At 40.7% G+C, this 23,081-nt stretch overlaps 1 protein-coding gene across 1 annotated transcript; it reads left to right on the forward strand.

Annotated features, from left to right (window-relative positions):
* The first annotated feature begins 21,701 nt into the window (after window positions 1–21,701).
* Window positions 21,702–22,358, forward strand: LOC127106055 (probable histone H2B.1). The gene has a single exon (XM_051043335.1). The coding sequence runs from the start codon at window positions 21,770–21,772 to the stop codon at window positions 22,214–22,216; it is 447 nt and encodes a 148-aa protein (XP_050899292.1). The 5' UTR covers window positions 21,702–21,769; the 3' UTR covers window positions 22,217–22,358.
* The last annotated feature ends 723 nt before the right edge of the window (window positions 22,359–23,081 follow it).

Consider the following 23,081-nt stretch of genomic DNA (forward strand, 5'->3'; position numbering starts at 1 on the left):
TTGCTAACCGCGACATTTGCTTTCTAAAGCAAAAACACCTAAAGTCAGTTCACCGGATGACAGAACTGGCGACTCTGCTGGGGACTACAAAGAGAGGTCATCTTAAAAAATCATTTATGTTTTCAAAATTGTTCCTTCTTTTAAGGGAATATTTTGAGTGAAAGATCCTACACCCGGATCTAGTGTACCTTAGGTAAGTAGCAATAGATCATCGCGACTATCCGACGTATACTGGAATGGTTAAAATGATGGCTACGGTTAATGCGACACTTTGGATGTCCTGATGTTCCTCATGTTTACTTGAGGAAAAATTTGGCATTCGCGTGGTGTCATCAAAGCATTAACCAGACCTTTAGAACCTTAATTGACTCATCCTAGCCATTAGAAAGTAGTGAGATAACCAACTTCGGTTCCGACTGGGGTTGGTTGATACTCGATACTACACTCTTTGAGATTGGACTTTAGGGAAGCTTCGGCCAACCACCTGGTATTGCACTGAAGTGGACTTAAAGAAAGGTCAATGATTGGAGATCCTTCTAGAACCCAGTTACTATTCTAGGACAGGTTGAACCAACCAAACTTCAGTGGGGAGGGTACTTACCTATGGAACTCATGCAAGCCTTAAAGCTTAGGAATGATTGTTGTGTGACTTGCTTGTGCTTGTTATTTACTTAACGTCATAACATCATAACGTCATAACATCATAACATCATAACATCATGGCATTATACTAACCATTTCAAGGACTTAGGGATTTAGCTTTGCTCTGTTAAACAGGTTATGGCTTCCAGGAAGACTATCCGGATCAATCTTGTAACGATCTCTCCTCAACTCAAGGATTTAGTGTCAGAACTTCCCGATCATGCTCAGTTCATCAAGAAAAATGGTTCTATCCTCAATTTGGTTACCACTGGTTTCAAAGAAGATATGATGAGAGTTCTATTCCAGTTCTTCGATCCTAAACATCATTGCTTCACCTTCCCAGATTATCAGTTGGTACCCACATTAGAAGAATTTTCCAGGCTGCTTGGGATACCTATTCTTGACCAAACATCTTTCAGTGGTTTAGAAAAGATTCCGAAGTCTGAGGAAGTTGCCGCAGCTTTACACGTGACAAAGTCAGACATTGAAACTAATTGGGTAACAAGAAGTGGAGTTAAGGGTTTACTTGCCAAATTTCTGATAAATAAGGCCCGAGAATTCCTAAAAGTTATGGATGTCCATGCTTTCGAGGATGTCCTAGCATTACTAATCTATGGTTTGGTGTTATTCCCTAATCCAGACCAATTCATAGACACGAATGCTCTTAAGATATTCCTCACTCATAACCCTGTGCCTACCTTGCTTGGAGACATTTTGCATTCCCTTCACACTCGTACTATGAAAAGGCAAGGGACTCTCATGTGCTGCGTACCTTTGTTGTCTAGGTGGTTTATTTCGCACCTCCCCCAATCAGTCTTGAAGAATGATCAAAATTTGAAATGGTCTCAAAGGATAATGTCGCTCTCCCATTCAGACATCCGCTGGTGTCCTCATCTCAAAGAAAATGTTATCATCATTGACCGTTGTGGAGAATTCTCTAACGTACCACTCCTGGGGATAAGAGAGGGTATTACTTATAACCCAGCTTTAGCCCTACGTCAGTTTGGTTACGCTCGAAGAGATGGTCCACATGAAGTAGTCCTTCAAAGCACTGTGTTCGACTATGACAATGACTCTCAAGATCTCCGTCAAAAGTTTGTACGAGCTTGGGGCATGGTGAAAAGAAGCACTTTAGGACAGAAAAATTCTATTCCTATGGAACCTTATCTCAGATGGGTACGCGCCAGAGCTCGTGAACTTGTCATGCCATATCTTGCAGTCGGGCCATTGATCGTTGAACCAGGAGTTGAAGGAGGTGCTTCTCAGATCATTCCTTATCCAGATATGCCTACCGATGTTGAGGAATTGAAGAGATCCTGGACCCAGTTGAGAGAGGAAAGGGATACTTTCGAAGCTCAGTTCAATGCAGAAAAGAAGAAAGTACTAGAGCTCACCAGCCAGCTTAATGAGGAGCGAAGACTCAATGCGTATCTTCGCCCAAAAAGAAGCCGCCCATGGGAGACTTAAGCTTTCATTGTATTTTTATTATTATTTTTTGTAATGAACATTGATTAAAGAAATTAGTGATAAAAGTTCCTCTCTTTTTGGTAGTTTACGCAAAGTTAAATTCCAAAAGTCCTTAAAAACATTTCATACATTGCATAGCATAACATAGCATTGCATAACAGGTATTCTAAAAGATCAATGTTCTCACGGTCTTCCTTGCAAACAGAAACATGGCCCTCGAACAAACTGTCAAGGATCTCCAGGCTCAGAACGCTCAATTCCAGGAGATGATCTTGAGCTTATCCAAGGGGCAAGAGGAACTGAAGGCTCTCTTGCTCGAGCAGAAGAAAGACAAGGAACCTGTGAGTTACATTAACCCGGTAAGAAGGCTTAAAAGACAGGCTGCAGGGGTCAAGATTAGGATTCCGAAGGATCAAGAAGAGGGGACAGATTCAGAAGAGGAGAATGTTGATCTCTTCAACCCTGAGGACGACGATGAAGATTACGAGAATGAACAGTACTCTCCAAAAGATGGCAAGTACAAGTTGCTAGAAGAACGTATGCTAGCTATGGAAGGCCAGAAGGCGCCCGGTCTGGATTTCGAAAGCTTGGGTCTAGTCTCTGATGTGGTCATTCCCCGCAAATTCAAGATCCCCACTTTCACTAAGTACGATGGTGCGTCTTGTCCTCAGATGCATCTGAGAGTTTATGTGAGAAAGATTCAGCCGTATACCACTGATAGGAAGCTATGGATCCATTTCTTCCAAGAGAGCCTGTCTGGCACACAGTTAGAGTGGTACTATCAGCTCGAGAGCTCTAATATCTGCACCTGGACTGATTTAGCAACAACTTTCTATAAACAGTACCAGTATAATTCTGAACTAGCACCTACTCGGCTACAGTTGCAGAATATGACTATGGGATCTAAAGAAAGTTTCAAAGAATATGCTAAAAAATGGAGAGATTTGGCTGGCAGAGTCAAACCCCCTATGACTGATCGGGAATTAGTAGACATGTTCATGGGTACGTTGACTGGCCCATTCTACAGCCATCTACTGGGAAGTTCTTCATCGGGTTTCACTGAACTTATATTGACAGGTGAACGGGTGGAGAGCGGCATTCGTAGTGGAAAGATACAGGCGACTACCTCTGCCAGCACCAAAAGGTCCTATCAGGGGAGGAATGAATCAAATGCTGTGTACAGTCAAAGGGGTCGTAGCAAGAAGAATTGTGACCATACCATTGGAGCAGTTACGATTGCAGCACCGCCATCTCAAAACTTCCAGCACAGACAAGATAGGCCAAGAAGGCAGTTTACCAAGATCAATATGACTTTAGCACAGGCACTGCAGGGTATGCTAAAAGCAAATTTGATTACCCTCAAAGATCCTCCTACGAATCCCAACACTACTTCCCCTCGTTATAATCCCAATGCCAGGTGCGCGTATCACTCCGATAGCCCCGGGCATGATACAAACGATTGTTGGTCGTTGAAGAATAAAATCCAGGATATGATCGACGCTGGGGAAATTGAATTTGAGCCTCCGGAGACTCCTAATGTCATCACTGCACCTATGCCTAATCATGACAAGGCTGTTAATGTTGTGGATGACTACTCTCATATTTCTAATGTAGCTGACTTAGCATCTCCTCTCCTGGCCATCAAGAAGAAGTTGTTGCAAGCTGGTTTATTTCCAGGTTGTGCGGAAAATTGCGATCTCTGTATACTCCGACCCAATGATTGCCTGAAATTGAGGAATGGTATTCAACGGCTGATAGATGATCATACAATTCTCTTCGAAAGGATTCCTAAGGTGGAAAACATTATTGAAGAAATATCTGTGATTGCAAGGTCCAAAGTTTCGATGAAGATTACTGCTCCCAGAGTACCTGTGAAGATTACTGCTGAGCCCAAGGTAGCTCCCCTAATCATTACTGCACCTGGCCCAATACCGTATTCCTCAAGCAAAGCCATTCCGTGGAATTATGGAGGTGATGTTTACATCCATGGCGTAAAGCAAGTTGGTAATTCTGCTAATCCTAATGACATTGTTGGGACTAGTAAAGTTACTCGAAGCGGAAGGATCTTCTCTCCAGAAATCTCACCTCCCGCCCCTGAAACTCGAGGAAAGGAACCAGCAGTCAACCCTTCTCAGTCAGAGACATCGGTCGAAGTTACTACTGAAGATGTTGCCAAACAGGAAATGGAAGAAATGCTGAAAATCATCCGCAAGAGTGATTTTGATGTGGTAGAACAGTTGGGGCATACCCCGTCTAAGATCTCGATGTTATCCTTGTTGTTATCTTCTGAATCCCATGCCCATGCCTTGATAAAATTCTTGAAGACTGCTCATGTACCTCAGGAGACATCCGTCGATCAGTTTGAAAATTATGTTGCTCACTTGGCTGTGGACAACGACCTAGGCTTTTCCGATGCTGACCTGACGCCAGCAGGAAAGAATCACAATAAAGCCCTGCATATCTCCATTGAGTGTAAAGGGATCACTTTGTCTCATGTGTTGATCGATAATGGCTCTTCTTTGAACGTGCTGCCGAAAGCTGTGCTCGATAAACTTGATTGTAAAGGCATTGAACTGAAACCTAGTGACGTTGTGGTACGTGCTTACGATGGTGCGAAGAGTGTTGTCCATGGTGAAGTGGTTCTCCCTATCAAGATAGGACCTCAGGTTTTCAACACTATCTTTCATGTAATGAACATTCGTCCTGCCTATTCCTGCTTGCTGGGGCGCCCTTGGATTCATGGGGCAAGCGCTGTAGCTTCGTCTCTCCACCAAAAGCTGAGGTATCCAATAGAGGGTAAGATTGTCACTGTGTGTGGAGAAGAAGAGTATATGGTCAGTAGTGTGCATACCTTCAGATACGTTGAGATGGATGGTGAATTCTTTGAGACTCCCTCTCAGTCCTTTGAAGTAATTCCTCCGACCAGTCCTGTCCTTAAGCCAACTCCCCGTGTGCCCAAGGTTGTTCGTGCTCCTCCTGCTATGATTTCTCTGAAAGATGCTCAAGCCGTGGTTGAAGATGGTGGTCGTACTGGCTGGGGTCAACTGATCAATGTACCTTATAAGTCTGATAGATTTGGCCTGGGATTTAGCTCTGAAAAGACAGTCAAAGACCAGATTAATGCTGTAGAAGATGCTGACAGCAATTGCGACCTGGATAGCTGGATTTACCCAACAATTGGTGACAGACTCAATAATTGGAAGGCTGAAGACACTATCCCGATTTCCTTTAGTCAGGAGTAATTGTTATTGTCTATTTTAGTGTTGCAATTTTTTTTATGTTTACAATTGAACTTCTTAAAGCATTGTGTCTATGCCTGGGGCACAATAGTTAATTTGTTAAGGGTTTGTCATTTCATAAGCATATTCACATTCAATAAATCAATGGACCTTTTTGCATTCAAATATTGCGCTCTTTATCTTTCCTGTCATCTTTGAAACAAGCTATGCTCTCTTACACACACTCACATAATAAATTGCAGATCCATACCCACTCTGGATCCTGTTGATAATAGTTCTACTACTGTTCACTATGACTTTGAAAATCCGATCTACCAAGCCGAGGATGGAAGTGAGGAAGATTGTGAGGTACTTGGAGAACTTGCCAGACTGTTACTGCAAGAAGAAAGGACTATACAACCGCATGAGGAGACAATCGAAATTGTAAATTTGGGTACTGAAGTAGACAGGAAAGAAGTCAAAATAGGAGCAGGCTTGGAAAACAGTGTCAAAGAAAGATTGATTCAGATGTTACATGACTACGTAGAGATTTTCGCTTGGTCTTATGAAGACATGCCCGGATTGGATACTGATATAGTAGTGCATCGGCTGCCGATGAAGGAAGATTGTCGTCCTGTTAAGCAGAAGGTTTGTCGCATGCGCCCGGAAATGTCTGAGAAAATCAAAGCCGAAGTTATGAAACAATTTAACGCCGGTTTCCTAGTCGTTACTTCTTATCCTCAATGGGTTGCTAATGTGGTACCGGTACCGAAGAAGGATGGTAAGGTGCGAATGTGTGTAGATTACAGAGATTTGAATAAGGCGAGTCCCAAGGATGACTTTCCACTTCCGCACATCGATGTTCTGGTAGATAACACCGCTCAACACAAAGTATTCTCCTTCATGGATGGATTCTCGGGTTATAACCAGATTAAAATGGCACCTGAGGACATGGAGAAAACCACGTTTGTGACGCAATGGGGCACTTTCTGTTACAAAGTAATGCCATTCGGTTTGAAGAATGCAGGAGCAACATACCAGCGTGCTATGGTAGTTTTGTTCCATGATATGATCCATCATGAGATAGAAGTATATGTGGATGACATGATAGCCAGATCTCATACTGAAGAAGAACATCTCGATCATTTATACAAACTGTTTGAGAGGTTGAAGAAATACAAGTTGAGATTGAACCCGAACAAATGCACCTTTGGAGTAAGATCCGGTAAACTCTTGGGCTTTATTGTCAGTGATAAAGGAATTGAAGTTGACCCAACGAAGGTGAGAGCTATTCAAGAAATGCCAGTTCCTCGTACAGATAAAGAAGTCAGAGGTTTCTTGGGACGGTTGAATTACATTGCCCGATTTATCTCCCATTTGACCGCTACCTGCAAACCCATCTTCAAATTACTGAGGAAAAATCAAGAGATGATATGGAATGATGAATGCCAAGAAGCTTTTGACAAAATCAAGAAATATCTCCAAGAACCTCCAATTCTGGTACCACCCGTTGAAGGAAGACCTCTAATCATGTCTTTGACCGTGTTAGAAAATTCAATGGGGTGTGTATTGGGGCAACATGACGAGTCTGGTCGAAAAGAGCATGTCATATACTACCTTAGCAAAAAGTTTACCGACTGTGAAACAAGATACTCACTGCTCGAGAAAACTTGTTGTGCTTTGGCCTGGGCTGCTCACCGACTAAGACAGTATATGTTGAATCATACCACTTTATTGATTTCTAAGATGGATCCTATCAAATATATATTTGAGAAACCTGCTCTCTCCGGGAGAATAGCAAGATGGCAGATGGTTTTAACAGAGTATGATATCCAGTATACTACCCAGAAAGCAATCAAAGGAAGCGTGCTAGCTGATCATTTGGCTCATCAAGCGGTGGACGATTACCAATCTATGAATTTTGAGTTCCCAGATGAGGATGTCATGCTTTTTACTGATTATGAAAAACCTGGGCCGGATGAAGGACCCGAACTGGGATCCCGATGGACTATGGTTTTTGATGGAGCTTCTAATGCATTGGGCAATGGTGTTGGTGTTGTAATTATTTCTCCCAGGGGTTGCCATACACCTTTCACTGCTAGACTATGTTTTGATTGTACCAACTGTAACACCCTTCTAAATACCCCAAAATATTTAATTAAAATAATAACATATCAATCAGAGTAATTATGCCCCGAAGGGTGTCACACAATCATTCCACAACAATTATCAAAATATCCTGTCATGCTCATTTATTAAATCAAAATAAGACTCTTTTGCATAATTCGCAGCGGGTACAAAACATCGACATTCAAATCATGTACTACATTACATGTAAAGTTGAATCAACAACTAAATTAAAACATAGTCAAACATTCCCTCCCGATGTTACATCTACCAGAGCATGACCCACTAAGGACGACACTAGACTCCATAGTAGTAGCTTCTACTCAACTCACTGCTCGTTACCTGAAAAATAGATGTAAGGGTGAGTTCCTCAATCAATATAATAAGCATTATAGAACAACATGTAATGCTAAGTAAATAACACATCAATTCACCCTAATCAGACTACGCACTCAGCAACGGCAATATCCGTTCAAACATCATATTCAACAGTAACAGATAGCATATGTATAATCTCAACCATACTCAACATCAACAACACAACACATAACACACATATAATACTGGAATACATCCATTCATATTATATGCCATACATTCATTATGAAATGAGACTCCACACATGCGGTACCGACTATTCTTGAGCATACAGTTCAAGCTCACCGATCAAATCCAGATACGGCTACTAAGCTCACTAGTCCCATTCATTTGAGATCTAATGACTCACTCACTAATTCCTCACCATGGGAATTAGCTACAGCCCCGAAGGCTAGACTATGCACACTAATCATCTAGCATGCAAACATCAACAACAAACCCACCATGGTTCACTCACTAATTCCTCACCATGGGAATTAGCTACAGCCCCAAAGGCTAGAATAAGCATGCTAATCACCTAGCAATGCAACAACAACAGCAACAATTCAAGAATAGACATAAGCTCACCCTCTAAGCCATAAAACAGTCTATTCACAAATGCATACATAACTGATACATTCACAGCATCATGCTTATCATCACACATCATTCATACATTTTATCACAAAAGCATATCACATCATGCCACATAATCAAATACAGTATTAGCACATTCTACTAATATCTATACTACTCAAAACAACGGGAAATGATCCCTGCTACATCATACATCAGCTAAGTACATCACTCAGCCTAAACAACCAAAAACTGCACAACAACAACACAGAAAAATCACAATTCTGCCCATACGCGTATTGCCTATGCCCATACGCGTATTGCCCACGCCTGACCAAATCCATACGCGTAATGCCCACGTCCATACGCGTATGCTACGCGTATCACATTCCCATACGCGTACCAACAGAGACCAAAACACGTTCAAAACATCATCTTCCTCATCCATACGCGTATTGCCTAGTGCCATACGCGTACCAGCCATCTCATACGCGTATTGCCTAGTGCCATATGCGTATGACCAGAAACCAGAACCCTCAGATCTGCAATGGCTTTCTCTGCTACGAGATCTATCCAATTCACCCTTCCACAGTCCAAATTTCACACAATATTACTCATATCATCTAACCCGAATCATCCCCTATTCGATTTCACAAATCCTAACATCACTACATATAATTTCTACGAATTCCTTCGATTAAAAATCCCAATTTCGTTCATCCAATATTTCACCATTTTCAGCATACATCAATCTAATCAGAGGTAAAACAATAGTTTATTACTACCCAGTACATATCATCCCATAATACCCGTTAATCGATGATAAACCCCCCTTACCTGAGTTAATCCGGCAAATCTCTGAGCTTCAAGCTTTTCCTCCTCTCTTGCTCTGCCTTTTTCCTTTTTCCACTTGCAGCCGCTTCCCTGTTTTCCTTTTCACGTGAAAACCCTTTTTACCAAAAATGGGACTTTTTATTATTCCAACTTATTTTATTCCAATAAAATAATAACCCAATAATTATTATTCCAAAATAATAATAATAATCCAAACTTCCAATTATTCAATTAAATTAATAAATAAAATATTAATTTAAATTAAATAATTATCTTATTTTAATTGGGGTGTTACAACTCTCCCCCACTAAAAGAGTTTTCGTCCTCGAAAACATACCTCAAGCGAACAACTCCGGATAAGACTCCTTCATCTGGCTCTCAAGTTCCCAAGTCACATTGCCACCTGCTGGTCCTCCCCAAGCTACCTTCACCAAGGCAATCTCTTTACCCCGCAACTGCTTCAATTCTCGATCCTCGATCCTCATAGGTGATGTTTCCACAGTCAGGTTATCTCTCACCTGTACATCATCTATTTGGACTACATGCGACGGATCATGAATGTACCTCCTCAACTGAGACACATGAAAAACCTCATGCAAATTCGCAAGCGATGGCGGTAAAGCGATACGATAGGCTACCTCTCCTATCCTCTCCAAAATCTGATAAGGACCAATAAATCGAGGTGTCAACTTCTTCGACTTCAAAGCTCGACCAACACCAGTTATCGGAGTAACACGAAGAAACACATGATCTCCCTCTTGGAACTCAAGTGACTTCCTCCTCTTGTCATGATAACTCTTCTGACGACTCTGAGCAATTCTCATTTTCTCTTGAATCATCTTAATCTTTTCCGTAGTTTGTTGAACAATCTCCGGTCCAACCACAACACTCTCACCGGACTCATACCAACATAAAGGCGTCCGACATCTCCTACCATACAAAGCTTCAAACGGTGCCATACCAATACTCGAATGAAAACTATTGTTGTAGGTAAACTCAATCAAAGGCAAATAACAATCCCAAGCACCTCCCTTTTCCAAAACACAAGCTCTCAGAAGATCCTCTAATGACTGAATCGTCCTCTCAGTCTGACCATCAGTCTGCGGATGATATGCAGAACTCAATCTCAGCTTAGTTCCCAAAGCCCTCTGCAAACCTTCCCAGAACTTCGATGTAAATCTAGGATCTCTGTCCGAAACAATACTGGACGGAATACCATGCAAGCTTACAATCTTCTCAATATACAACTCGGCTAATCTCTCTAACGGATAATCCATTCTGATCGGAATGAAATGAGCCGACTTCGTCAATCTATCCACAATCACCCAAATAGCTTCAAAATTCTTATTTGTCCTCGGCAAACCAGAAACAAAATCCATACTGATACTATCCCACTTCCACTCTGGGATAGCCAACGGTTGCATTAGCCCAGACGGCTTCTGATGCTCAATCTTCGACTTCTGACAAGTCAAACAGGAATAAACAAAACTCGCAATTTCTCTTTTCATTCCCGGCCACCAAAATAACTTCTTCAAATCATGATACATCTTCGTAGCTCCAGGATGAATACTCAAGCCACTACGATGTCCTTCCTCAAGAATACTCTTCTTAAGTTCGGCAACGTCCGGAACACACACCCGATTACCAAATTTCAAAACACCATTCTCGTCAACTCGGAATTCACCACCTTGACCTTGATTCACTAAGGTCAACTTATCAACCAAAAGCATATCGGATTTCTGACCCTCTCTGATCTCATCCAGAATACCACTTGTTAACTTCAACATTCCCAATTTAACACTATTGTGAGTACTCTCACACACCAAACTCAAGTCTCTAAACTGCTCAATTAAATCCAATTCCTGAACCATTAACATAGACATATGCAATGATTTCCTACTCAATGCATCAGCCACTACATTTGCTTTACCCGGATGGTAATTCAAACCAAAATCATAATCCTTCAGAAATTCTAACCATCTCCTCTGTCTCATATTTAGCTCTTTCTGATCAAACAAATACTTTAAACTTTTATGATCACTGAAAACCTCAAATCTTGACCCATACAAGTAATGTCTCCATAACTTCAGAACAAATACCACAGCTGCCAACTCTAAATCGTGTGTCGGATAGTTCCTCTCATGAACTCTTAGCTGTCTCAAAGCATAAGCTATAACCTGCTTATTCTGCATCAACACACCACCCAAGCCCAACAATGAAGCATCACAGTAAACCTCAAATGATTCCGACGAACTCGGTAATATCAGAATAGGAGCAGTAGTTAACCTTCTCTTTAACTCTTGGAAACCTTCTTCACATCTTGAGTCCCAAACAAACGCTTGCCCCTTTCTAGTCAACATCGTCAACGGTAACGCCAACTTAGAAAATCCCTCAATGAACTTCCTATAATACCCTGCAAGTCCAAGAAAACTTCTTATCTCAGAAACTGACTTCGGAGCTTCCCACTTAGACACCGCTTCTATCTTAGAAGGATCAACAGCAACACCACCTCTTGAAATCACATGACCAAGAAAACTAACTTCTTCTAACCAAAATTCACACTTAGACAGTTTAGCAAATAACTTCTTTTCTCGTAGAACTCCCAAAACCACTCTCAAATGCTCAGCATGCTCTTCTTCAGATTTCGAATACACTAAAATGTCATCAATAAACACTACCACAAACTTGTCTAGGTACGGATGGAAAATCCTATTCATATACTCCATAAATACTCCAGGCGCATTAGTCACACCAAAAGGCATTACAGAATACTCATAATGTCCATACCTTGTTCTGAAAGCAGTCTTCTGAATATCCTCAGTTTTCACACGTATCTGGTGATACCCAGATCTCAAATCTATCTTGCTAAACACACTCGCACCAACCAACTGATCCATCAAATCATCAATCCTCGGCAAAGGATACCGATTCTTGATCGTCACTTTATTCAGTTGCCTGTAGTCCACACACAACCTCATAGTACCTTCTTTCTTCTTAACCAATAACACTGGTGCACCCCACGGCGACACACTCGGACGAATAAATTTCTTATCCAACAAATCTTCCAACTGACTCTTCAATTCAGTCAGCTCAACAGCAGACATACGGTACGGAGCCATCGATATTGGCCTAGTACCAGGTACCAAATCAATCGAGAACTCAACTTCACGCTCTGGCGGCAATTCATTCACCTCTTCCGGAAACACATCAGGAAAATCACACACCACAGCCAGATCACAAATCACCAGTTTATCTTTAGCTTCCAAAGTCGCTAACAGCATAAACAACTCTGCCCCATCTGCTACTTCCTCATTCACTTGCCTTGCTGATAGAAACAAACTCTTTTATTCCCCAACCTCAGGAAAGATCACAGTCTTATCAAAACAGTTGATATAGACTCGGTTAAACACTAACCAGTTCATACCCAGAATAACATCAATCTGCACTAGTGGAAGACACACAAGGTCTATCCTAAAATCCCTACCAAAAATACTCAAAGGGCAACTTAAACAAACTGAAGTAGTAGTCACTGAACCCTTCGCAGGAGTATCAATCACCATACTACCCAACATCTCAGATATCTCTAACTTAAGTTTCACAGCACAATCCAAAGATATAAAAGAATGAGTCGCACCTGTGTCAATAATAGCTACAAGAGGAAAGCCATTAATATAACACGTACCTCGGATCAAACGATCATCTGCAGAAGTCTCAGAACCCGATAAAGCAAAGACCTTGCCTCCTGACTGATTCTCTTTCTTCGGCTTAGGACACTATGGACTGATATGACCCACTTCTCCACAGTTGAAACAAGTCACAGTCTTCAACCGACACTCTGCAGCCAAATGACCACCTTTTCCACACTTGAAACACTTCATCTCGGCACTGGTACACTCATGAACACGATGTCCAGCCCGACCACATCTATAACACTTAACAGGAGCACTAGAGTCTCCCCCACTAGGCCTCTTCATCCCACTCTGCCGCTGGAAACCTTTGCCAGCTGCATACGGTTTTCCACGATCAATCTGATTCTTACCTTTCCTATCAACCCTTTGCTGATAGCTCTCTGCTCTAGCCTTGGAATCCTGTTCGAAAATCCTGCAACAGTCAACCAAATCAGAAAACACCCTGATCCGCTGGTATCCAATCGCCTGCTTGATCTCGGGACGCAACCCGTTCTCAAACTTCACACATTTGGAAAATTCCCCAGTAGCCTCACTATAGGGAGTATAATACTTTGACAGCTCTGTGAACTTAGCAGCATACTCAGTAACAGACCGGTTACCCTGCTTCAATTCCAAGAATTCTATTTCTTTCTTTCCTCTGACATCCTCTGGAAAGTACTTCCTCAGAAATCTCTCTCTGAACACAGCCCAAGTGATCTTAGCATTTCCAGCAGATTCCAACTCGGTGCGGGTAGCAACCCACCAATCATCAGCTTCCTCTGACAGCATATGCGTACCGAACCTGACCTTCTGGTTATCGGCACACTCAGTTACTCGGAAGATTCTCTCGATCTCTTTCAACCACTTCTGAGCGCCATCTGGATCGTATGCTCCCTTAAACATTGGAGGATTGTTCTTCTGGAACTCACTCAGTTGACGAGCAGCTCCCATTCCCACAACATTCAGATTTCCTCCAAGTACTCCAGCTAGCATACCCAGAGCCTCAGCAATTGCAGCATCATCTCTACCTCTTCCAGCCATCTCTATTCTGAAAACCCAAACAAACTAAAACAATGAGTACTGATAGGTTACACAACACCTATACCGTACAGGGGAAACAGAATAATTACGACTCGACTCGACCGACTATGCTCTGATACCACTAATGTAACACCCTTCTAAATACCCCAAAATATTTAATTAAAATAATAACATATCAATCAGAGTAATTATGCCCCGAAGGGTGTCACACAATCATTCCACAACATTCGTCAAAATATCCTGTCATGCTCATTTATTAAATCAAAATAAGACTCTTTTGCATAATTCGCAGCGGGTACAAAACATCGACATTCAAATCATGTACTACATTACATGTAAAGTTGAATCAACAACTAAATTAAAACATAGTCAAACATTCCCTCCCGATGTTACATCTACCAGAGCATGACCCACTAAGGACGACACTAGACTCCATAGTAGTAGCTTCTACTCAACTCACTGCTCGTTACCTGAAAAATAGATGTAAGGGTGAGTTCCTCAATCAATATAATAAGCATTATAGAACAACATGTAATGCTAAGTAAATAACACATCAATTCACCCTAATCAGACTACGCACTCAGCAACGGCAATATCCGTTCAAACATCATATTCAACAGTAACAGATAGCATATGTATAATCTCAACCATACTCAACATCAACAACACAACACATAACACACATATAATACTGGAATACATCCATTCATATTATATGCCATACATTCATTATGAAATGAGACTCCACACATGCGGTACCGACTATTCTTGAGCATACAGTTCAAGCTCACCGATCAAATCCAGATACGGCTACTAAGCTCACTAGTCCCATTCATTTGAGATCTAATGACTCACTCACTAATTCCTCACCATGGGAATTAGCTACAGCCCTGAAGGCTAGACTATGCACACTAATCATCTAGCATGCAAACATCAACAACAAACCCACCATGGTTCACTCACTAATTCCTCACCATGGGAATTAGCTACAGCCCCAAAGGCTAGAATAAGCATGCTAATCACCTAGCAATGCAACAACAACAGCAACAATTCAAGAATAGACATAAGCTCACCCTCTAAGCCATAAAACAGTCTATTCATAAATGCATACATAATTGATACATTCACAGCATCATGCTTATCATCACACATCATTCATACATTTTATCACAAAAGCATATCACATCATGCCACATAATCAAATACAGTATTAACACATTCTACTAATACCTATACTACTCAAAACAACGGGAAATGATCCCTGCTACATCATACATCAGCTAAGTACATCACTCAGCCTAAACAACCAAAAACTGCACAACAACAGCACAGAAAAATCACAATTCTGCCCATACGCGTATTGCCTATGCCCATACGCGTATTGCCCACGCCTGACCAAATCCATACGCGTAATGCCCACGTCCATACGCGTATGCTACGCGTATCACATTCCCATACGCGTACCAACAGAGACCAAAACACGTTCAAAACATCATCTTCCTCATCCATACGCGTATTGCCTAGTGCCATACGCGTACCAGCCATCTCATACGCGTATTGCCTAGTGCCATACGCGTATGACCAGAAACCAGAACCCTCAGATCTGCAATGGCTTTCTCTGCTACGAGATCTATCCAATTCACCCTTCCACAGTCCAAATTTCACACAATATTACTCATATCATCTAACCCGAATCATCCCCTATTCGATTTCACAAATCCTAACATCACTACATATAATTTCTACGAATTCCTTCGATTAAAAATCCCAATTTCGTTCATCCAATATTTCACCATTTTCAGCATACATCAATCTAATCAGAGGTAAAACAATAGTTTATTACTACCCAGTACATATCATCCCATAATACCCGTTAATCGATGATAAACCCCCCTTACCTGAGTTAATCCGGCAAATCTCTGAGCTTCAAGCTTTTCCTCCTCTCTTGCTCTGCCTTTTTCCTTTTTCCACTTGCAGCCGCTTCCCTGTTTTCCTTTTCACGTGAAAACCCTTTTTACCAAAAATGGGACTTTTTATTATTCCAACTTATTTTATTCCAATAAAATAATAACCCAATAATTATTATTCCAAAATAATAATAATAATCCAAACTTCCAATTATTCAATTAAATTAATAAATAAAATATTAATTTAAATTAAATAATTATCTTATTTTAATTGGGGTGTTACACCAACAATATGGCTGAGTATGAAGCGTGTATTTTGGGACTCAGAGCTGCTATAGACCTGCGAATCAAGTTTTTGAGTGCGTACGGAGACTCAGCATTAGTAATCAGTCATATCAAAGGAGAATGGGATACTAAACGTCCAAATCTCATCTCTTATCGAGAGCGGGTGTTAACATTAATCCCGTACTTTGAAGAGATTACCTTCGAACATATTCCACGAGAAGAGAATCAGTTGGCAGACGCATTGGCTACCATGTCATCTATGTTCAGAGTCAGATGGGACAGTGAAGCTCCCAGGATCACCATTGAACGATTAGACGAACCAGCATACTGTTATGAACTTAATACTGAGGGAGTAGAGGAGAAACCTTGGTTCCACGAAGTAAAAAGATATTTAGAAGCTCAGGAATACCCTGAAGGGGCATCCATCAACGACAAAAAATTTCTGAGGAAGTTCTCCGCTAAGTTCTTTTTGAGTAATGGAGTATTATACAAACGTAATCATGATTAGACTCTGCTTCGCTGTGTGGATAGAAAAGAAGCAAAAAGGATTATGGAAGACATGCATGACGGTGTTTTCGGGACCCATTCTAGTGGACATACAATGGCCAAGAAGATTCTGAGATCAGGGTATTATTGGTCTACCATGGAAACTGATTGCCACCATCACTCCAGAATTTGTCACAAGTGCCAGATCTATGCGGACAAAGTACATGTGCCTCCTGCTCCATTAAACGTGTTGACAACTCCTTGGCCCTTTGCAATGTGGGGCATTGATATGATTGGAGAGATTAAACCTACTGCTTCTAATGGACATCGTTTCATTCTTGTTGCTATTGATTACTTTACAAAGTGGGTAGAGGCAGCCTCATTTGCTTCTGTTACCAAGAATGTGGTGGCACGGTTCATCAAGAATAGTCTTATTTGTCGATATGGCATCCCTGAAAGAATTACCACTGACAATGGTACTAATTTGAACAACAAGATGATTACTGAACTCTGCACGCAGTTCAAAATAAAACACCATAACTCCTCTCCGTACCGGCCAAAGATGAATGGCGCCGTAGAAGCTGCTAATAAGAATATTAAGAAGATCATACAAAAGATGACAGTAACATACAAAGACTGGCATGAGATGTTACCGTTTGCTCTCCATGGTTATCGCACTTCAGTGCGCACTTCGACAGGGGCAACTCCGTTCTCTTTAGTTTACGGAATGGAAGCCGTTTTACCAGTGGAAGTTCAGATTCCCTCTCTAAGAATCATGAAAGAGGCGGGCTTAGATGAGGATGAATGGATTCAGACTCGGCTCGATCAGATAAATTTGATTGATGAGAAGAGACTTGCGGCTGTTTGTCATGGGCAGATATATCAGAAGCGCATGACCCAGGCATTTAACAAAAGAGTCAAGAGACAGGTGTATCAAATTGGCAACTTGGTAATAAAGCGAATCATTCTACCACAAGGTGATCCTAGAGGCAAATGGACTCCCACATACGAAGGGCCATTTGTAGTTAAGAAGGTATTCTCTGGTGGAGCCATGATGCTTGCTACAATGGATGGCGAAGATTTCCCGCATCCTGTGAACGCGGACATAGTTAAAAAATACTACGCATAAAAGAGACCCGCTAGGTCGAAGTATCTAGGCAAAAGTAAGGGCATCCCGGCGAACCAAAAGGGTTCGGGCAAAAATTAGGGATAAACATATAAAAATGTACACCCGGCAAGTCGAAAACCTGAAAAGGCGGCTTGGGCAAAAAAGGGTATTCTGGTGGACGACTCGTTCTGCAACTCAGATACGATCTGGCGTACGATCCATTCTGATCTTTCGTCCCCAGTGGAGTCACCCGTGAAATCACCCGCCTAATGAATGACTCATTCTGCTATTCAGATACGAGCTAGCGTATGATCCATTCTGATCCCGTATCCCCAGCAGCATATAACACTTTGACTCCCCGGCGAAGTCGACAGCCTAATGGATGACTCACCGTACGGTCTAGCGTATGACCCGGTATGACACCCATGTCTTCAGATATCGTCTAATGTACGACGCACTCTGAAGTTCTCATCATCAAATTTCCTGGATGGTATCTTTAAGCCCATCTTCATCAAGACTAACGGTTGATTAACAAGTGGAAATTTTGGGGCATTCTAAGTGTTCAATAATCTTTCACCTCCAGACCACGAATGGCGTACAAACCATTCTAATTCTCTCGATTCAAGAAAATTGAACAGGGGCAGCTGTCATACCCCAAAATTTGCCCGTTAATATTACAAGGAAGTTTTCAGGACACTCCAACTTATTTTTCAAGGCATTGATCCCAAAAGAACAAAGGCCCAGCACACAGATGGCCAAATCCAGAAAATGGCCCAAACTGGCCTGCTCGCTAGGCGAGCAAAACCTTCGCCTAGCGAACCCTTCGCTGTGCCACTCGCCTAGCGAAGCTTGCGAATACCAGAAAATTCTGGGCTTCATTCTGAGCCCATTAGGTCACGAAAAAGCATTATAAATACTAAGGACTTCATTCAGAAAAAAGGAACAAAAACGGAAGGAAGACGGGAGCAAGAGCGAAAGCACAACAAACCCTGAAGGCTAACTCAGAGGATTCGAAGCAACCCTAAAGGAAACCCTGAAGGCTAACTCAGAGGATTCGAAGCAACCCTAAAGGAAACCCTGAAGGAAACTCATTCGCATCAAAGCCACCTCCGCCCAACTCAATCCGACTGGCCAATTCAAGGTTGTGATTCGATTGCAAACAGGTTTGCGTTACTATTACCGCTTTATGTTCTTAATTTGCATGTGATATTATAATTGAATTCATAAACATATTTGAGGTTTTGCATGTGAATTTAAGTGTGCCTGAATATTGTGAATGCTGAACCATGTAATTATGTATTGGATGCCATAAGCCATGCAGCAGGTTGAGGTCGTACTGTTCTGGAATTCAAAACCCGCAGCCGCTCGCTAGCACATCGCTAAGCGAGCATGTAGCGAGTATTCGCTAGGCCTTCGCTAGGCGAGGCAGAAGCGAACGTGACAGTCGCTAATATTTTGATTGTTCTGTTCTATGCTTATCTGATCGGTTCTATGTTAATCATGCGTTATTTTGCCTGACATTCTTACTGCTGTGTTCTTTTGCGGTGTAATCCTTGATTACACCCTGATTTGGTATCCTGACATGTGTGCTGAATGTTGTAAAGGTTCATATATTCCCAGGAACAAGTAGCTTGCCAGGTATTCCACTTTATTTGTGGGATACCCTTGTGGAGATTCATCCTAAATTACCTAATTGATTTTAATGTGGAGATTCATCCTAATTACCTACTTGATTTTAATGTGGAGATTCATCCTAATTATTTAATCGATTTTAATGTGGACCTAATTACTTAAGTGATTACAACTACCTAATTGATTGTAAAATATTGCCTTTAAATAAGTGATCTTGGACCTCTCTTTGTTACCCTACGATTACGGTATTATGGTCATGTCCCGCGAATGTGGGGATACACTTAGCAAAGACCCTTCGGTTAAATCATCATAGTCCCTCGAATGTTGCCTTTGTCCCTCAATGACCCTTCAGTGTAGCCTACGGTTAAATGATGATTGTCCCTTCGAATGCTAAGGTATCCTCACAACTGTTGCCTTCAATGACCAATCGATGACCCTACGATGACCCTTTTACATCCAAAGGATAAAACTACTTACTTCTCAATAGTAAGGACAGTTTTACCCTCATAAGGATAGGAAATTCCCATAAAGACCTTGGGTAGGTATAACTCTTAATTGCTTATTCACAACTTAAAATACTTTTCACACCTCACACCTTTCAAAACTAAACGAGATAACCACTTTGTATACATTCATACAAGAATCATTACAAAGTTAAATTCTCCTTTTCAAAACATTTCCTAAACCCTTATCAAACACTTTTTCAAACAAGAAAAACATAAGTGATGAAGCAATTAAGAGCCCATGGATAACCATGGATACAAAGGGTGCTAACACCTTCCCTTTGTATAATGTACCTCCCGAACCCAAAATCTAAATTAAGGTCTTTCCTGTTCTTTTCCACCTTTCCTTATGGGATAAAAGAAAAGTCGGTGGCGACTCTTGCTAACCGCGACATTTGCTTTCTAAAGCAAAAACACCTAAAGTCGGTTCACCGGATGACAAACGTATTCTTTAAAAGATTTTGTCTCCTTCATGCCCATGCTTTGCAACTGTCTTCTATCAGGATCCATTTATGATTTCAAAGACGCTTCACTCAAACTATCTTGAAAACAGTGGATTAATAGCTTGTCATTTTTTGTGTGGGCACCCATCTTTCGAAAGTACATGATTAGAAGGCTTATTGGACAAATATGTCCCTTATACTTCTCGAATTCCAGGACCTTGAATTTGGACGGGATTGTCAAGTCGGGACCAAGCACATGCCCATAACATCTAATCCAAATATATCATTTTCTTATAAGACTCTTAACCTTCTCTATATGATATGATATTTCTCCTTTACTTCATTAACCTTTCTTGTCTTTTCTAGATCACTGTCTTAGGGACCAACAATGTGGTACGCAAACCGAGGATCATTGAAGGGACCCTGAGCAAAAGTATGGACGATCGACCGAGTTTCAATGATTACAAGAAATTTTTCTGTGTGTTGAGTGGAAGGTCCTACTCTATAAGCATTCACAAAACGACATAGTGTAGTTAGGTGGCAGACCGTACGACGATCATAAAACACATACTCCTTGAATATGCTTTTAATTTGAATATTATTTTTCTACCATTGAGTTAGTTGCTTTATTATAGGGTTGGAAAGTGTTTATAAGGTTGAACTATTTATTTCAAGGGCAGCATATTAGTTGCCCTTTCGACTTGGATGACTTTTTTCGCAATTTTTTTCTTCTTGTAAGCCATTTGCATTAATATTTGGACTTTTAGGGAAAGAAGACTTAAAACCTCTATTTAATATATCATTGATTCGAAATGAGTTATTGAGTTGGAATAAGATGAGTGACCCATAAAAAAAGTGAATAAACTATAATATATTATACATAGAATGGAATACATAACAATAGAATGTTAAAGTTAATAAACCCAAACGAAATAAAAGATATTAAAATCAAATGTTATGTAATGAAATAAGGTAAAAAAATTATAAATAAAAACTTAAATGATCTTCGACTTTTAGAACTGAGTGATAAACCATTTTTTTTTTAAATATGTTTTTGAAATATAAATATATAAAGATTAAAATGTATTTAAGTCAAGTTAAAAAAATATATTTACGTTAGTGTTTTGAAAAATTAAAATCACAGTTTCAAAATAAAAAACCGCGAAAACAGAGATACTAGTGTACAATTGGTAATATCCATTTGGGCGTGCTTTAAAATTAATTAGGTCCTACTGGAAATCTGGAATTGAAGGGAAAAAAAGAAAAGCATCATCGTGAAATCAAAGCAAGATCGTAACCGTCTATAGAATGTAATGTAACGGCTGCAAGAGTGACACGTCATCAATCCGCGAACAACCGCATTAACCAATAGTAATCCAAGAACCTTGTCATATATTAATCACCGCAACATTCTTCACTCAACCACATCCATATTCAATTTGCAAATTCGAAAACCTAAATTCTCAATTTCTTCAATGGCGCCAAAGGGGGAGAAGAAGCCAGCTGAGAAGAAACCCGCGGAGGAGAAGAAAACGACTGTAGCTGAGAAGGCTCCGGCTGAGAAGAAGCCAAAGGCCGGAAAGAAGCTGCCTAAGGATGGCGGTGCCGCCGCCGGAGACAAGAAGAAGAAGAGAAACAAGAAGAGTGTGGAGACATACAAGATCTACATCTTCAAAGTTCTGAAACAAGTTCACCCTGACATTGGCATCTCAAGCAAGGCCATGGGTATCATGAACAGTTTCATCAACGACATCTTCGAGAAGCTAGCTGCCGAATCTTCAAGACTTGCAAGGTACAACAAGAAGCCAACAATCACTTCTAGGGAAATTCAGACCGCGGTCAGGCTTGTTCTGCCCGGAGAATTGGCCAAGCATGCCGTCTCTGAGGGTACCAAAGCTGTGACTAAGTTCACTAGTTCTTAGATTTTTAGGTTCTTGTTTGCTGCGTTGATTTTGAACTTTTATCTTTTGTAAATTGGAATGAAGTAGTGGGAACCGTTGAATCTTTTCTGTGTATGAAAATGATGATTTTATTCTAATATACTTCAAAATGACTTATCTTAAACTTGCTTATTGGTTTATTAAAGTTGAAACAGCGATGTTCTTTAACGAGCTTTAGTTTGCTGGATCTGTCTGGAAATGTATTTTTATAATTCATAATATTGGCCTAAATAGAATTCTGAAATTCTTGAAAACGATTTCTTTTGAGAAAACCCTACCGCGAACAACAAATATAACTTCGAGCACCAAATTGAAAATAATTAAAAACAACAATGAAACTAAGAGATAATTGACCTTCTATGCAACATCATAGCAACAAACGATGTGAACAACTATATCATTTTTATCAACGTATTTGAGACTTCGAAAAGAATTTTTCTTTGAATACAACATTGATTCAATTTATCTTTTACATGGTTCGTGTAAGTTGAGCGCAATGATGTGAGTTGAGAATGTCCTTGGGGAGCAATTTCTGACTATCTCATCTCAAAGGTAGTTGATTCCCCAAGGGCATTCATTATATAGTATCATCATAGCAATCCAACATCATTCTCCGATGGAGAGACTCAAATTCAGCAAACAAAAATATGTACATGACATTGAGGTATACAAATACATGATACTTATTGTGTAAAATAGTACATCCATCAAGATGCAACATGTAAATCCTAGTGGACTCTTTATAAATAAAATGTTCAGCTAATGATTGATAAGTATCCCAAAATCAAGAAAGACAAAAAAAAAAGAACACCCTTGTTAACCTTGAACTCCTTCAATACCAACCTCA

This window comes from Lathyrus oleraceus, chromosome 7 (assembly GCF_024323335.1).
Source record: "Lathyrus oleraceus cultivar Zhongwan6 chromosome 7, CAAS_Psat_ZW6_1.0, whole genome shotgun sequence".
NCBI classification, from domain to species: domain Eukaryota; kingdom Viridiplantae; phylum Streptophyta; class Magnoliopsida; order Fabales; family Fabaceae; genus Lathyrus; species Lathyrus oleraceus.

Excerpts from the sequence above, each read along its gene's own strand:
- LOC127106055 (XM_051043335.1), top strand. The coding sequence starts at position 21,770 with ATGGCGCCAAAGGGGGAGAAGAAGCCAGCTGAGAAGAAACCCGCGGAG.